This window comes from Heptranchias perlo, chromosome 17 (assembly GCF_035084215.1).
Source record: "Heptranchias perlo isolate sHepPer1 chromosome 17, sHepPer1.hap1, whole genome shotgun sequence".
NCBI classification, from domain to species: Eukaryota; Metazoa; Chordata; class Chondrichthyes; order Hexanchiformes; family Hexanchidae; genus Heptranchias; species Heptranchias perlo.
Window position 1 is genome coordinate 6,704,757 of NC_090341.1, and position 18,233 is coordinate 6,722,989.

The following is an 18,233-nucleotide window of genomic DNA, read 5'->3' on the forward strand; positions in this document are numbered from 1 at the left end:
CTTCCTCACAGGCCCTGATCCTCCTCCTCTTCCTCACAGGCCCTGATCCTCCTCCACCTCCACTTGTTTTTGGGAGCAAATTGTTGGTTGTTTCAAAATGATGTTTTGTCATTTTTCTTCATTATAAAATAAACAGATATCCTGTTGTGACATTACAATTATTGATAGATCTTCAAACAATGCAGGCTCCACTGATGTGTGGTTAGGAGTGAATGTACACCCACACAATCCTAACATTAGAGACAGACCCTGCACCTCAATTCATGGAATTCCTCATTGTGTATTATGATGCCATTACCTTTACTAGAAACAGTTCCCATTGTCAAATGCGCTGAGCATCTTGGAATAAATTAACTGCGCACACCAGTGAATGGGCAGAGCCCTCCCCTTTATTGGTGATTGGAACAATGAAGCCCTCTCCCTTCCTTCTCGCCCAGTTACAACGTAGAGGTAATGCAGGGGCTGATTATCCTGGCCGACCCCTGTTCTGGCACTGGACAGGCCCAAGTGCACTGCGCGTCCACACTGCGCGTTAACATGACCCGGTCGTACCTCCAGTGCAGGCCAACAGCGCGCCCCCCCCCGCCGGCAGGGCCTTGCACGACCAAACAGAGGAGGAGACCTGACGCTTCGGGCCTGGATGTTACTGCTGTAGAGCAGCGGTCAAAAAGCCCCAGGGGCCCAAAGATCTGGGAGGAGCTGAAACGAAATGATTCCCATCAACCTTTGGGGTCCCAATCAGCTTGCTGCCATTAGTCCTTGAACCCTCTGTTCTGAGGGGAGTTCCGATCCTAAGACAGACAGAGAAAGGGGAGAGCTTTCAAAGGGCTGAGGTCAAGCACTGGGGGGGGGGGGAGAGAGGGGAACGCCTCCAACATCATAAATGTCTTCAAGGGAAGTCATCATGTTTCCCAGAAGATCGTGATTCAGTGCCAAGAGGATGCGATCTGTGGAAAAATTATAATGAAATGAATGAATGTAGCAGGTGCCCCTGCCAGTGGATTGCTTTGGTTTCTTGGGGCAATGTTGAGTGAAGTACAACAAGAACGACATTACACAGCCTATAACTTGGAAAACGTCCCAACGGAGGGCGGAGAAAAGATAAATAGAAATACTTAAAGGACGGAACAGATGCTGAGCCATGGGGGAGAGATTAGGCAGGGTGACCAAAAGCTTGGTTAAAAAGGTGAGCGTTAAGAAGGTTTTTAAAGGTGGAAAGAGATGCGGAGAGGGGAGGGGTTTCACCTGAGGTGAGGAAGGGATATGAATAGAAAAATAACTTCCAGTTTTTTCATTGCTGACCGTGGGGTCTCGCAGTGCAGAAATTGGCTGTTGCATGTGCATACACAACAATAAACAGTGACTGTACTTCAAATGTAATCAAATGGCTGTAAAAGCGCTTTGGGACATCGGATGTGACAAGTGCTATATAAATGCAAATTCTTTCTTTATAGGGATAATAATCAATAACTGATAACTAATGGAGGTGTTCAAAATCAAGAAGGGTTTTGATAGAGCGAATAAGGAGAAACTGTTTCCAGTGGCAGAAGGGTCGGTAACCAGAGGACACAGATTTAAGGTGATTGACAAAAGAACCAGAGGCGACATGAAGAAAAAAATGTTAACGCAGCGAGTGGTTATGATCAGGAATGGGCTGCCTGAAAGGGCGGCGGAGGCAGATTCAATAATAACTTTCAAAAGGAAATTGGATAAATACATGAAGAAAAAATTTGCAGGGCTGCAGCGAAAGAGCAGCGGGGGGTGGAGGGTATAAGAGTGGGACTAATTGGATAACTCTTCCAAAGAGCCAGCATGGGCACGATGGGCCGAATGGCCTCTTCCTGTGCTGCATCAATCTATGATTCTGACTCAGAAAGAAAGATAAAGCGTAGAGAACGAGTTAATAAATACATACAAACTCAACAGGACAACAAAACGTCCAACAAATAGATTTGAAATGAAGCAAAGGAACATCCTATTCCAGCCAGTCAATGGATTCTGACCTCACCAACATGGCGGCGGGCCGCGGCCGCGACGTACGGAGCCGGAGGATGATTATAGGGTGGAGTCGTCTCTGTGACGTAATACGCCGGTGCGTGCGGATGACGTTTGCTCCAGGCGAGTTGGCGCGCTTTGGCGGAGGGACGGAACGGCAACAATGTAACGGCGCGCTCAGGTGGGTGTAACAAATGAGGATGTGTCAAAAGCCGGGGTCAGAGTGGGACTGAGGGAGGTCATGGTCCAGTGGTCAGCTACTGCTGCTCTTTTGTGTGTGTGTGTGTGTTTTTTTTTGTGCATTGGCTGGATTTTAGCCCGGTGTCTCCTGTTTTAAATGGGCGAGAATGTGTAACTTTTCTTTTTTGAAAGGAGGTATTTATTCATAAATAAGTGTTTCCTGCTGGGAGGGAAAAGTTTGGGATTGACAGGAAAAGTGGTTAAACAGGCCTTAATGGTGAGAAATATACAAGAAGCCATTAGAGGGGAGCTGAGGAGAATTTTTTTTCTCCCCCCACCCAGAGGGTGGTGGGGGTCTGGAACTCACTGCCCGAGAGGCTGGTAGAGGCAGAAACCCTCAACTCGTTTCAAAAGTACTTGGATGCGCACTTGAAGTGCTGTAACCTACAGGGCTGCGGACCAAATGCTGGAAAGTAGGATTGGGCTGGATAGCTTTTTATCGGCCAGCATGGACACGATGGGCTGAATGGCCTCCTTCTGTGCTGTAAATTTCTACGATTCAGCGGGTGGTATTTATATTTAGGGTTTTGTACAGATGCAGTATGAGTGATTTATTTCTTTAACTTGATTTTCTTGCTCCCTTCTTGTTAAGAATTATAAATATAATTTGTTTATTAAAAGGGGTCTGATTGGGGAGCAGTTGATTTTCAAATGGGGTTTTTATTTTGTTAAATTTGCCATTACTTAAGAGTTTTTGAGTTCTTGGCTCCAATTTGGAGACAGTGAATGTTGATTTTTTTTTCAGAGCGTGTAGACTTGGCTATAAAGGGTTAGTGAAGAAAGTGCAGACTGGTGCAATGCTCTGCTGTAACTCTTGCCCCTCAACTATGAAGTACTTTGGGACGTTAACTGTCGCTATGTATAAATTTAAGCTGTTGGAACAATTCTGAGAAAAATCACAAAGTGGGTATTGAATAATCGGAGAGAGTGATCAAAATATATAGGGTCACCTGCGATGGCATGTTTTGGAACCATTTGTAAAATGCTAGTTTCATTCTGACTGCGGCGTTTATCTTTTATTTTAAAGTTTCCCCTCTTCTGTGGGTGTTGATTTGTGCAGTTCCACAGGTCGTTACAGTTAAAATGGCCGTTCTTCATTAGTTTAGCCAGCGAAGCGGGCTTTTCTAACGTAGAGTATCAGAGCCAAGCTCCGTCCTGTTTTCAGCCAATGTGCATGCACACACTGTCCATCACGACTCACTGGGTACCAATCAGGAGTGGGAGGACCATGATTGATTCCCCCCCCCACCCCCCCCCAGAAGAGGCGCCAACTATAGAGCCTCTGTCCCCGTCATGGCTTTGATCAGTTGACTTTGCATAGATCGAGGATTGAACGTGGCACTTTACTGATCTGCTACATCGCAGGTGCATTTTTCTAATGGGCCACCATCTGCTGTCAGACATCCTCCTCACTTCCTGCAGCTGAAAGGCTGGATCTGTTTACAGGTCTTGGCCAACACTGCCCTTGCTTAGGGGGTTGCCAACCCTCCAGGATCGTCCTGGAGTCTCCAGGAATTGAAGATTAATCTCCTGGACTCTGCTGCGAGCAAAAAACCCGGGGAGAAAAATCAAAGGGGCCTTAAAAAAAAAAAAAAAATATTTTTTTCATATTCTTTGAATACTTTTGATTATTTGTAACAGAAATATTGGAAATGGGGGGAGAAAAAGGCTGTTTGACTATGCAGGGCCTTTGGAGGCCTTGTGATGAAACCTCCAGTAATACATCCAACCAGAGTTGGCAACCCTACTCTTGCCCCTATGAGGTGATTCAGAGCGAGGTGGTAACGAGCACTGTTCCCTCTGAGCTGCGCGCGGCCGCGGAGCAGTCTGTTGTGGGCCGCGCACTTAAACGTTCCATCCGCGCACCAAACCACTGCTCTCGGGGGGGCCCCCCTCTCACACTGACCAGTGCCGGGACCCCAGGCCATTCTCCAGCTCTGCCCCCACCCCGGTACCGCGCCAGCGCTGCAGCCCCAGGCAGGCTGCGCTGCCTCTGGTGCTCGGGAGTGGCCGATCCCGCGGCTCCGGCCCCGGAATCGGACATTGTTTACCGCGTTGCTGGGAAATGCAGTCAGCGAGTAGCTGATTGGCTGCGCGGAAGCCAGACCAGGAAGTAAAATGAAACCGAAGAGTTTGTCAGTGGCCAAACACAGACCGGACCTCTCCGCCCAATCAATCAGAGACCAGGCACCTCCGCCCAGTCACAGAGGAGGGGGTCCATACATAGAGGCAGCCAAAACTAATGCAACCTGCAAGATGTACAATTGGACAGCAATAATTTGTTAAACCCTGCTGAGGAATCAATGAAGGGGAGGGGAAGAGCTTTAATTAAACTGTTCCCTATCCCCAAATTCACACTGACTGACTTGGCGGCTGTTTTGTATTTCTGACTCAATTTAGAAATTCTGATTGCAAACGATTTATTTCTGTTTGAATCAGAGTCATGAAGCTGATTCATCAAAAAGCTGATTTGAATCGTTCCCATCAGATGATTTTCAATAAGATATAATGAGGCTGGTCTGCTCAATCCTGGTGCAACCCATTTCATAAACTATATACATTTATCAGCCAATATAACATTAAATTGTACATTTGTTTGTTATTTTGTATGTTTTGTTATTTACCCTGAATAATGTTTTCTAAAAAAGATGTTCTATTTAAAGTTGTGATTTTTTTTTTACGGAGGCGGTAACTGCCTTTTTATATCGGTGCACAAACCCGAATTCAGACTGCACGTGGCCGAAAAAAATTAGAGGGAAGCTTCGTAACGAGTCTCCCGTCGGTTTAATTTTATCTTTGTCTCTACGTGCGGAGAAAGACCTGCGTCTGCTTGACTGCCACGGCGGCCAGGGAAGTAATATGGTGTGTGAGGGCTCCATAGTTGCCAACTTTCCATATTCAGGAAGACCTTTTTAAATGAACTAAAGATTGCTGAGTACTGCCAGTTTTAAAATCCTGTACGTGCACAGCAGAAACACGTGACCTCCTGACCAGTGGTTGAAGTCTGAAGTCAAATCCCTCCATGGCCTCGCCCCCCCCTCCCTATCTCTCTGACCGGGGAGAACTCCCCTGCTCTTGTTCGAATAGTGCAGTGGGATCTTTTACGCCCACCTGAGAGGGCAGACGGGACCTCGGTTTAACATCTCGTCCGAAAGACGGCACCTCCGGCCAGTGCAGCACTCCCTCAATACTGCACTGAGATTGTCAGCCTAGATTACGTGCTCTCTGAACCCACAACCTTCTGACTCAGTGCTATCACTGAGCCACAGCTGACAGATGTCTGCCATCAACTTAAAATCTCAAATGACTTCAGAAAATCAGTTATCATTGTGTAGAGTGTGATTACATTTTTAAAAAAATTGATGGAGGTATTGTTTTTGTGTGATTACAAGAGGGGACCTTTTTTTGTATTCAGTGAGGAATTTAATAAAAATCCCACAAAGAACTTAATTTAATCCAGATCTTGTATCACATGTACTTTTACAACTCAGAAAGGCATTGGCAGTGTCCACAGTACTTCTAGGGTGGGGTGCTGTTAAAACCTAAGTACTGTGCTTTTCCTGGTACTTTCATGGTAGAGATCGTGATTTGCTTAGTATTTGTGCTGAACCTAATGCTGAATGTTTATTCCCTTTGCAGACTGCAATAAGAGCAAATTACCAAAATCACTGATTGTGTCAAATTACATATAAACACTAAACAAGTGAGTGGGATAGTTAAATATTTCTCTAGGATTTGTTCCTCTATGTACAGACAGACAACAACTGAAACCCCTCTGCAACTGTCTGGTTGTATAATACAGTGTATGTTTCTTTTTCCCCTCTTATTTGTCGGAATGTAATTGGAAAGAACTTGGCACTGTCTCTATCCTGTGTGTTTATATCTTAATTCTCAATGGAGATTGCCGGTTGTAACCTACTGCACAGGGATCACATCCAGCAACTGGATGCAGACTTGTCTGCCGCCAAAAGACGTGCGGTCCTTGTAGCAGCTTTCTGAATCTGGGTTGCAAGTTGCCCTTTTCACCGGAGAAAGGTTGCTGCCTTGGACGGCGGAAGCAAAATGCGCAAGAGTTTTTAAAAGGAAAGTGGTTTCAGTATTTAAAAGGAAACCCATCGGTCTTCTGTGGCTTTGCACGCAGAGATTAAAGACCAAGTGTGGTTTCAGGTGATGTGGGGTCAGAGACTGGAGGGGGGGTGGGGGGATAATTGGAATCGGAGCACGCAGATGTAACTCTGCTGCTATTTTAAAGGCATGGGTTTTGTCCATATTTTTATATTTTCATTGTAAATTCTTAATTTCTATAATAGAAACTGCCTATGTAAAAGAATGAAAGACCCTTGCATTGATATAGCACCTTTCACGTCCTCGGGACGTCTCAAAGGACTTTACAGCCAATTAATTGAAGTGTAGTCACTGTTTTGCAGGCAAATGCAGCAGCCAATTTGCACCCAGCAAGGTCCCACAAACCGCAATGAGATAAATGACCAGTCGATCTGCTTTTGGTGGTGTTGAGGAATGAACGTTAACCGCGACACCAGGAAAACTCACTTATTCTTCCTTGAGTAATGCCACGGGGTGTTTTACACCCACCTAGGCAGGCACACGAGGTTTTGGTTTAACGTCTCATCTGAAAGGCGGCACCTTCGACAGTGCAGCACTCCCTCAGTACTGCACTAGTGTGTCAGCTTAGGTATTGTGCTTGAGCCCATGACCTTTGACTCAAAAGCAAGAGCGCAATCACCGAACCAATGCCGATGTTGCCGTGCTGCAATTACACTCTCCTGCCAGTGGTGATGCTCCAGTGCCTCCACTGGTGGGAAGGTGTAATTACAACGTGACAAGTTTACATAGGCAGTTTCCGTTAGAACTGTGAACGTAGGAATTAATATGGAAAAAGTTGACCAATTTTAACGAGTATAGATAAGGTTAGAGACCCCTAAGTGTGCGTGGGTTACTGGTGGAATTTAACCAGCCAAAACTGCAGCTTACCAGCTCAGAGCATGAGTAAGCTTCTGGATGTTTGTCCAGCTTAGAACAATGACGAAAACTTAATTTTACCTTGCATCATCTCTTTTACAGGCTTCCAGTATAAGGGTTTGTGCAAAGAGCTATTCCTAGCCAACATGTGCGGACGCACTGCTTGCACACTGGCTGCTGATCAGCTCAGACGCGCCTGTGCCTATCGAGACAGACATGGAAGGAGGAGAGATCCTCAATGGAGAGATGGGGACCAAGATAAGTACCAGCCCTCGTTCAACAGAAGCCCCCATTCCAACGGCCCAGTGCTGGTGTCCAGGAGACACTTTCACAAAGTAATTACAGACCTTTTTATGCTTCTTAATGCTTGGAATCGGAAGGTGGTTACATTTTATATCTGGCCATCAGCGCGGAGAAGTTTATTGTCCTAATTTTCTGTGTTGCATTCAATGGAGAAATGCAAAAACCAACAAGTGCTTTTCTCTATTTATTGTATTTGAATTAACTTCGGGGCGGGGCAGGCAAAATCAACTTGGTACTTTATCTTTCTCCCAAATTTCTCTCCTTTCCTTGCTGCGGTACAGTTCCACGGGCACCAGCTGGAGTGCGGTTCCATCGGCACTGGCCAGGGTATGACACCATGGGCACCAGCTGGAGTGCAGTTCTGTGGGCACTGGCCAGGGTATGACACCATGGGCACCAGCTGGAGTGCGGTTCCATCGGCACTGGCCAGGGTATGACACCACGAGCACCAGCTGGAGTGCGGTTCTGTGGGCACTGACCAGGGTATGACACCACGGGCACCAGCTGGAGTGCGGTTCTGTGGGCACTGGCTGGGGTACAGTTCCACGGGCACCAGCTGGAGTGCGGTTCTGTGGGCACTGGCTGGGGTACAGTTCCACGGGCACTATATGAATTGTGGTTCCATGGACACTGATTGGGGTACAGCTCCACCAGGCTGGAGCGCGTTTCGTTTTACTTGTTCTCGGGATGTGGCTGACCCTGGCAAGGCCACAATTTTGGCCCGTCCCTAGTTGCCCCGAGACGGTGACGGTGGGCCTTTCTTGAACCGTTGCAGTCCTGGTAGTAATGGTGCTCCCACAATGGTGTTAGGTGGGGAGTTCCAGGAAATTGACCCAGTGGTGATATATGTCCAAGTCGGGATGGTGTGTGACTCGGAGGGGAATTGCAGACGATGGTGTACCCGTTGCTGCTGTTGTCCCTCTCGATAGTAGAGGTTGCGGGGGAGGGAGGTGCTGTCGAAGTGACCTTGGTGAGCTGCTGCAGTGCATCCTATAGATTGTACAGTGTGGGCCCAGTGGCGGGAGCACCAATCAAACAAACTCTTCTGTCCTGGATGGTGTTGAGCTTCTTGAACGGGGAGTGTTCCATCACATGTGCGACCTGTGCTGTGTAGATGGTGGAAAGGCTTTGAGGGGTCATGAGATGAGCCACTTGTTGCAGATTTTCCAGTGTCTGTCCTGCTCCTGGAATTGTGATGTGGCCCCTCCTGTTCAACTTCTGCCCGGTGGTGACCCCCCCCCACCTCCCCCCCCAAAATGCACCCAAGTTGGAGACTTGGCGATGGTGGAACCATGGCAGGTCAAGGGGAGGTGGCTGGGCCTTCTCGTCCGATTCATTGAATTCAATTTCACAACTTGCCATGGTGGGATTCGAACTCAGCAATCTGTGGGCAGTTAGTCCAGTATCCATAACCACGAGGCTACAGCACCCTGCTCTACAGGTGCCAGCTGCACTCAAACACATTGCCTACGTGACAATTAATCGTGTGTGTTTGGACAGTGGGTGTTAGCACTTTATTAGCCGTGTAATCCTGTTATAATCCAAAATCCACACATGCCCTTTCCAACAGGAGTCAGTGACCGGGGCAGGAACCCAAGCACCTACTTAAGATCGAAAAGATAATTTGATTTGACCAACGGACTCTTTCGATTTGTTTTGACTTACAGGGAGAGGTTAGATAGACTGAGACTTTTTTCCCTGGAGAGTAGGAGGTTTAGGGGTGATCTTATAGAAGTCTATAAAATAATGAGGGGCATAGATAAGGTAGATAGTCAAAATCTTTTCCCAAAGGTAGGGGAGTCTATAACGAGGGGGCATAGATTTAAGGTGAGAGGGGAGAGATACAAAAGGGTCCAGAGGGGCAATTTTTTCACTCAAAGGGTGGTGAGTGTCTGGAACGAGCTGCCAGAGGCAGTAGTAGAGGCGGGTACAATTTTGTCTTTTAAAAAGCATTTGGACAGTTACATGGGTAAGATGGGTATAGAGGGATATGGGCCAAGTGCAGGCAATTGGGACTAGCTTAGTGGTATAAACTGGGCGACATGGACATGTTGGGCCGAAGGGCCTGTTTCCATGTTGTAACTTCTATGATTCTATGATTTGTTTTGACAGGATGCGGAGAGTGCAGAGCCTATCCTAGCAGCCATGCGCTGGGGTCTTATTCCTTCCTGGTTTCGGGAGAGTGACCCCTCGAAAATGCAGTACAACACCAGCAACTGCCGCAGTGATGGGATGATGCAGAAGAAGTCATACAAGGTACGATGCTCAGCGAGCACTCGGATCACTCAGCGTGCCCTCGCACTTCCTCCACCTCCGTTATCGTCGTACCGTGCGACTACCAGGATTACACAGAACGTCCAGCACGGAAACAGGCCATTCGGCCCAACCGGTCCATGCTGGTGTTTATGCTCCACACGAGCCTCCTCCCACCCCTCTTCATCTCACCCTGTCAGCATATCCTTCTATTTCTTTCTCCCTCGTGTGTTTATCTAGCTTCCCCTTGAATGCATCTATGCTATTCGCCTCAACCACTGCATGTGGTAGCGAGTTCCACTGTCTGGGTAAAGAAGGATGGTAGACAACAGACTAGATGGGCCGCAGTCTCGCAATTCCTGTGTTCCTAGATAGTGCCTTCAGCACCTCGGGAAATCCCAAAGCGCTTCTCAGCCAGTGTGGCACTGTTGGGGAACCTAACAGGCAGTTTGTGCACAGCAAGATTCCTGAGGCGTCATAGGACAAAATGCTTTGACGCTCCTGCTTTCGATGCAAATGCACCGAAATCCTCAATAACTAACGCATCCCCGTCACGCCGGGGGAAAGGGAGCCGACTTTGAACCGTTAAATACGATTATTGTACGTCTGCGTTACATTTTAGAAATGTCTTCAAAGTCAGGACCGTCTGATCCAGAACTGGATAACCAGAGCTGTAAAAACTCCTGTAACCGGCTTAACGTGCTCTTCCACAGGATCCACTCTTCAGAGGACAGCGCTGCGTTGTGTTGGCCGATGGATTCTTCGAGTGGCAGAGGCAACAAGGGGAGAAGCAGCCCTATTTCATCCACTTCCCACAGACCTGCGAGAAAGAGGAGGTAAGAAAGAACTTGCATTTATATAGAGCCTTTCACGGCCTCAGGATTTCCCAAAGCGCTTTACAGCCAGTGATGTCTAGCCAATGTAGGGAAACATGGCAGCCAATTTGCAACGTGATAATGACCAGATCATGTGCGTTTTCGTGATGTTGGTTGAGGGATAAATATTGGCCCGGACACCGGGGAGAACTCCCCCCTGCTGCTCTTCGAGATAGTGCCCTGGGATCTTTTATGTCCACCGTAAAGTGCGGACGGGGCCTCGGTTTAACGTCTCATCCGAAAGACCGCACCTCCGACAGTGCAGCACCCCCTCAGTACAGCCTGTGTTTTGTGCTCGAGTCTCTGGAGTGGGACTTGAACCCACGACCTTCTGACTCGGAGGCGAGAGCGCTCCCCGCTGAGCCGCGGCGTCGATAACAAGAGTCACGGTGCAGAGCCTCCTGATGGCTCGGCTGCCTGAGGCGTCGAGTCGCTGAGCCGCACAGACCAGGAGGTTCGTGGGTTTGGTTTCCTGGTCTGTGCTGAGCTAATCGTTCTCAGCCAGCAGGCTGCATTTGGCCTCTATTCCCCCGGGCGCAGGGAGGACGAAGAAAATCGGCCAGCGTTTCCACTCTCGATCGCTAGCTAGCCGTGACTCCCGCTGGAAAGTGGTTGCGTGAGGACGTTGGTTGACCGGATTTACCTCAGCCGTGACGCCCTCGTGGTTGAATAGCCTGCCGACAACTCGCCTTTGGGGCATGGTGCCAGAGGGCGCTCGCTGCCTGTGGGAATGATCCCAACGAGACTCGGCGGCTTCGGGGAAGGAGGGGATGGGAGAGAAGCACCAGGAAAACGAGTCAGAGCCCGAGTGACTTGCTCTATTTCCCCCCGGCACCATTGCCGTTCCAGAGCCACACATCGGGCTCCGCCTCCTCCACTACTTCCGAAGACTGAACAGGCTGGGGCTCTTTTCTCTAGAAAAGAGAAGGCCGAGGGGTGACCTGATAGAGGTCTTTAAGATTAGGAAAGGGTTTGATAGGGTAGACGTAGAGAAGATGTTTCCACTTGCAGAGACCAAAACTCGGGGCCATAAATATAAAATAGTCACTAGTAAATCCAGTAGGGAATTCAGGAGAAACTTCTTTACCCAGAGAGTGGTTGGAATGTGGAACTCGCTCCCACAAGGAGCAGTTGAGGCGAATAGCGTAGATGCATTTAAGGGGAAGCTAGATAAACACATGAGGGAGAAAGGAATAGAAAGATATGCTGATAGGGTTGGATGAAGTAGGGAGGGAGGAGGCTCGTGTGGAGATAAACACCGGCATAGACCAGTTGGCCCTAATGGTCTGTTTCTCTGCTGTACATTCTGTGTAAGGGATGTTGTCCCAATCAGCTCGTAGAAGCTTTCCCATCGTCACTCCGTCTGAGGGAATGTGTAACCTTCGCTCAACTCACTCAAACAAGTCGGTCAGCCGCTGAGCCACGGCATCAATATATATCAGGGGAATGGAGGGTGTGGGAACTCTTGTTGCCTTGATGAATCGTCCTTTTCAAGTTTTCAATTAATTTTTTTCGACTTCCCAATGGCTGAGTCAGTAAGTATTTAATAATACATCCTGTGTGAGATTCTGTTTCTTTCAAGAATATATAAATAAATTGACTGGTACAGAGTGTCATATTGGATTAACACACTCATCCCATGGCCGTATCACAGGAGAGTTCACACTGGTTATGTTACATACGCACATACGAATTAAGAGCAGGAGTGGGCTATTCGGCCCCTCGAGCCTGCTCTGCCATGTGATAAGATCATGGCTGATCTGATTGCGACCTCAACCCTACTTTCCCGTCTACCTACTATAACCTTTGACTCCCTCGTTAATCAGGAATCTATCTAACTCAGCCTTAAAAATATTCAATGACCCTGCCTCCACCGCTCTCTGGGGAAGGGAGTTCCACAGACTCACGACCCTCTGAGAAAAAATTTCTCCTCATCTCCGTCTGAAATGGGAGACCCCTTATTTTTAAACTGTGTCCCCTAGTTCTAGTCTCTCCCACAAGGAGAAACATCCTCTCAGCATCTACCCCTTCAAGTCCCCTCAGGATCTTATATGTTTCAATAAGATCACCTCTCATTCTTCTAAACTCCAGTGTATAGAGGCCCAACTTGTCCAACCTTTCCTCATAAGATAACCCCCTCTTCCCAAGAATCAGTGAGTGAACCTTCTCTGAACCACCCCCAAAGCAATTATGCCCTTTCTTAAATAAGGAGACCAAAACTGCACACAGTATTCTAGATATGGTTTCACCAATGCCCTGCACAACTGTAGCAAAACATCTCTACTTTTATATTTCATTCTCCTTGCAATAAATGACATTCCATTTGCCTTCCTAATCACTTGCTGTACCTGCATACTAACTTATTGTGATTCATGTACTAGGACACCCAGATCCCTCTGTACCTCAGAGTTCTGCAATCTCTCTCCATTTAAATAATATACTGCTTTTCTATTCCTCCTGCCAAAGTGGACAAGTTCATATTTTCCTACGTTATACTCTATCTGCCAAATTTATGCCCACTCACTTAACCCATCTATATCCCTGTGCAGACTCCTTAAGTCCTCTTCACAACTTACTTTCCTTCCTACCTTTTGTGTCATCAGCAAATTTAGCAACGTTCAGATCCCACAAGGGCAGATTGAGAATTTGAATTTGGTTTTTTAAAAAAAATCTGTTATATGTAAAAGTGACCGTGAAGCTTTCGGATTGTCGTAAAAACCCAACTGGTTCGCTAATGTCCTCTTGGGAAGGAAACCTGCCGTCCTTACCCGCTCTGGGTCGAAATATGACTCCAGTCCCACAGCAATGTGATTGTCTGCTAACTGTCCTCTGCGCATAGCAAGCCCCTCGGGTGATAGGGATGGGAAATAAATGCCGGCCTTGCCAGCGACGCCCACGTCCCGAGAATGAACTTTTTAAAAAAAAAGTTGTCTCTGCCAACATCACCCCCCCCCCCCCAATACCATCAAAACAGTTCATCTCTTTTGCTAGTTATGCGATCTTGCTGTGTGCAAATTGGCTGCAGTGACTAAACAGTAGTGGCTATTTTTCAAGAAGTTAATCGTTGGCCGTGAAACGCTTTGGGGCGAGCTGAGGACATGGAACGTACTTTCTCCCCGTCAGAAAGTGGTGAGTTTGAATCCCACACCAGGACTTGAACGCATCGTCTTTAAACGTGTAGAACTGAGGGATTGCTGCGCTGTCGGGTGAGATGTCAAACCGAGGTCATGCCTGCCTGATCAGGGGGATGCTGAAGCGGTAGTGGAAAGATAGTAGGGTTCATATCCTTGGTAAGATGAGGTCAAAGAGCCTTTTTTTTCATCTGAACCGATCTTAGGGCTGGAGCTTAAAACGCTTAACGGAATAAAATCTTCCTGACTAAAACCCACTGTAAGGATCTTGTGCGATTGGGCAGTCTCACTGGGGAGGGAGGGGGGACTCAAAGTGATGCCCAGTCTGGCAAATGGAACGAGAATTGGCCACGTTAAGGAGGGGGAGCAACAGGACCGTCACACTGCACCAGAGTAGAATGAATCATAGAAGTTTACAACATGGAAACAGGCCCTTCGGCCCAACATGTCCATGTCGCCCAGTTTATACCACTAAGCTAGTCCCAATTGCCTGCACTTGGCCCATATCCCTCTATACCCATCTTACCCATGTAACTGTCCAAATACTTTTTAAAAGACAAAATTGTACCCGCCTCTACTACTATAGATTTTTTTTTTGTTGTTATGTTTTACATCATTTTGTTGTGTCAGGCACTGCCTGGTCTCAGCAATCATTGGACACGAGGAGGGGGGGGGCGGAGAGGGTGGTTGGAGGGGGGGGCGGAGAGGGTGGTTGGAGGGGGGGGCGGAGAGGGTGGTTGGAGGGGGGGGGCGGAGAGGGTGGTTGGAGGGGGGGGCGGAGAGGGTGGTTGGGGGGAGGGGGGAGGAGGGTGGTTGGAGGGGGGGGCGGAGAGGGTGGTTGGAGGGGGGGGGGCGGAGAGGGTGGTTGGGGGGAGGGGGGAGGAGGGTGGTTGGAGGGGGGGGGCGGGGAGGGTGGTTGGAGGGGGCGGAGAGGGAGGGGGGATGGGAGAGATGGGGGGGATGGGAGGGAGAGAGAGGGAGGGAGGGAGGGATGGGAGAGGGAGGGATGGGGGGGGATGGGAGAGGGGGGGGAGGGGGGATGCCCCAAAAGTATATACGAAATTGCCAGGCAGGGAAAGACCTGCTGGTCTATCAAGCCTGCCCCACACCAGGATGGCCGGAGCATCGTGGCTAAACACTTCCTCCCAATCCACCCCCGCAGCCCCGTAATCTCCTGGAAGAGGCAAAAAATGCCGAGGTAGAAATGCATTCCAGCCTCTACTCACCTTGGAGAGCACAAAACAGACCTCGCCAAATCACAGGAAGGAATTGATCCCGGCCTGGCCTCTCTGATCCTGCCTCCTTCTTTATAAATTATTTAATTTTGCTGAGTGGGTCCCCACAATCAGCTTTTACCCGAATCAGTTATTTTACTTGATTAAATTAGCCGTGTTCCGATGGTGATTGCTTCCACATCAGCATGTTTTCAAGAGGGTAATCAGAGACTAGGAGAGAAACGTGTGATTAGTTCAATATGTTTAATTAGAGAGAGAGAGAGAGAGAGAGAACACTTTTGAAAATAGTGAATAGAGATTGTGCCACTGTCTATGAATCAGACTCACGTAGACAGCGCTGGAGATCTAACGTGTAAGGTGATACGCCAGCCCCTGATGGCCTAATCTGTGACGGCACTGCATGGTGTGATTCTTAATCAGAGGTCCCAGGCTGTGCAGAGTTAACTCATCTCAACTGCATCAGTGGTTTGGGTAATGGCAGTGACCCTGGGCGAGGGAAGAGAAACGCCTTCTTGCTCCTTTTTACTATCCAATGACCCTCCCCCTCCTCTTTCCCCCACCCCGGTCCAGCCTTGCTGGAATCTGCATGTCTCCAGCCAACAGATGAACGTTGCCCCCTGTGTCTTCCCCCCCCCCCCCCCCCACAATTGAATAGGGTGCTGTTTAGGATTGTACATGAAGAATGGACACTCGGGTGAGATCCCAGAGAGCTGCTGGTGCTGTTCTGTGTCCCCTCCCCCTTACCTGAATGTCCCTTTTTTGAATCTGAACGGGTCTTGATGAGCTGTAAATATCCGTGTCCGCATTCGCTTCCTGTTCTAATGTTGTACGGAGAAAAGTTTTCATGCCTGCCTCGTTCAAGGGGACTGGATGGCACACGGGCTTCAGGTCGAGGCCTGGCTGATGGGATGAAAGTCACTCTCGCTCACTCTCCCTCTCTCGCTCACTCTCTCTCTCCCTCTCTCGCTCACTCTCTCTCTCTCTCTCGCTCACTCTCACTCTCACTCTCTCGCTCACTCTCACTCTCTCCCTCTCTCGCTCACTCTCTCTCTCCCTCTCTCGCTCACTCTCTCTCTCTCTCTCTCTCGCTCACTCTCACTCTCTCCCTCTCTCGCTCACTCTCTCTCTCTCTCCCTCTCTCGCTCGCTCTCTCTCGCTCTCTCGCTCGCTCTCTCTCGCTCTCTCGCACTCTCTCCATTAAATTGATTATCTGAGTCAGAGGTCACGGGTGGCTTGTGTGGGCAATGGGAAAACTGTCCCACAGATGCCATAATAGGTGCTGTTCTGATTTTGTGGGTTAAAGCACAGAGTAAAGGGAGAGTTGCTCTATTTGGCCTTTGCTATAACCTGATCTACAAACGATTCATGCTGACAATGGGTGGAAAAGGCATTCTGTTCACAAGGAGAATATCGCTTTAAATTGGGAACGAGGAGAGAAAAGTGTGCATTTAAGAAGTGCCTGTGATGTTTCCCAGAAGCACCTCATGTACAGTAAGTTACTCTGGAGTGCAGTCACGGTTGCAAATGCAGCAGCCATTTTGCGCAGAGTAAGATCCCACACAACTGCACAAGCCCCCGCCTTTCGGTCTGTGTTGATTTGGTAGTGACTGGTAAGTTAACCGCTGTTTATTGACGGTTCAGACAGATGGTGAGGAGTGGAAGGGCCGGCGTCTGCTGACCATGGCCGGGCTCTTCGACTGTTGGAGGCCGCCCGGTGGAGGGGAGGCGCTTTACACTTACACCATCATCACGGTGGACGCTTCCAAGGCCATGAACTGGATACACGACAGGTGAGTGAATGGGAAGAGCCACGTAACTGAGAGGCTATACCTTTCAGGAAGGGCAGCACAGGCTGGCGCTCTTAATGGGCAGGGGGTATATAGGATTATAGAAGCACTGGAGAAGGTGCAAAAAAGATTTACGGGGATGATACCAGAACTGAGAGGTTATACCTATCAGGAAAGATTGAAAAGGCTGGGGCTTTTTTCTCAAGAAAAGAGAAGACTGAGGGGTGACCTGATAGAGGTCTTTAAAATAAAGAAAGGGTTTGATAGAGTAAACGTAGAGAAGATGTTTCTACTTGCGGGGAAATCCAAACCTAGAGGTCCTAAATACAAGAAGATCGCTAATAAATCCAATAGGGAATTCAGGAGAAACTTCTTTACCCAGAGAGCGGTTCCTTTCTCCCTCATGTGTTTATCGAGCTTCCCCTTAAATGCATCTATACTGTTCACCTCAACTACTCCTTATGGCAGTGAGTTCCACATTCTCACCACTCTCTGGGTAAAGAAGTTTCTCCTGAATTCCCTATTGGATTTATTAGCGACTATCTTGTGTTTAGGACCTCTAGCTAACGGAGACACTACTGCCCCAACTGCAACCTCAGCTCCAGATGACTCTACAGGGACCAGGAACTGGATCTAAGACCATCTGGTCCGTTTGGCTTAGTACTGCACCAGGCAGTCCCTTTGGGTATATATCAGTCTCCTATACTGATCTCCTGTGCTATTGCTCAGTGATAGTTTGGGATCTGGAGCACAGGTGTAATGTTTAGCTGGCTTGTCCCTTTTAAAGGGCGCATTTCTCAGAGTGGGCTGCCTGGAAAGTGGTCTAATTCAGACCTGGAGTCAGTTGGGCACTGACTATTGATAGAGGTTCCTGTAGACTGGCTCTTGTTATCTCACCTTCGTTTCCAGGTTATCTCAAGGTCAGACAAAACAGGGGGAAATAACTGTCTTTTTTTTTTCTTTTTGTAAGATTGATTTATACTCTGTTGGTGTTTTATTCAAAAGCTGATCAAAACTTTGGTACAAATCCTAGTCAGTCCTCTGTGGCACTGTCCGAGGATACCCTGTAGTGGTGAGGGGGACTTGCCCTCCAGTATTACTGGAGATGGTAAGATCGGGTCCTTTCATATTAAAAAAAATACCATCGACGGTGAGAGTGCTGTCAGTGTACTTTAGACTGCGGCTCGGGGAAATTCTAAAACAAAAGGAGGCGAGAATGGGACGAGCCTAGAAACAAAAGATTGGTTCCGAGGGGGTATAAATTCCACTATTGTTGCCCTGGCTAAGATCAGCCAATGAGGATCTAAACTGGGATCTTCCTGTCCCCTCACTGTGTGGCGCACTGGGACAGTGCCCTTTATAGACTGAGTCACGTGGGAGCTTCATGTTTCACTCTCGTTAACGGGTTGCTCAGTCTGCGCCGTCTGCATCCCC

At 48.4% G+C, this 18,233-nt stretch overlaps 1 protein-coding gene across 1 annotated transcript in view; it reads left to right on the forward strand.

Annotated features, from left to right (window-relative positions):
- Positions 1–2,106: 2,106 nt before the first annotated feature.
- hmces (5-hydroxymethylcytosine binding, ES cell specific) overlaps positions 2,107–18,233 on the forward strand; it is a 19,606-nt gene continuing 3,479 nt past the window's right edge. The window contains exons 1-6 of the mRNA XM_067999061.1: positions 2,107–2,176; positions 7,318–7,550; positions 9,631–9,774; positions 10,485–10,607; positions 16,654–16,802; positions 17,709–17,719. Of these exons, the coding sequence (XP_067855162.1) occupies positions 7,362–7,550; positions 9,631–9,774; positions 10,485–10,607; positions 16,654–16,802; positions 17,709–17,719 (616 nt within the window). The 5' untranslated portion in view covers positions 2,107–2,176; positions 7,318–7,361. The remainder of the gene's footprint in view (positions 2,177–7,317; positions 7,551–9,630; positions 9,775–10,484; positions 10,608–16,653; positions 16,803–17,708; positions 17,720–18,233) is intronic.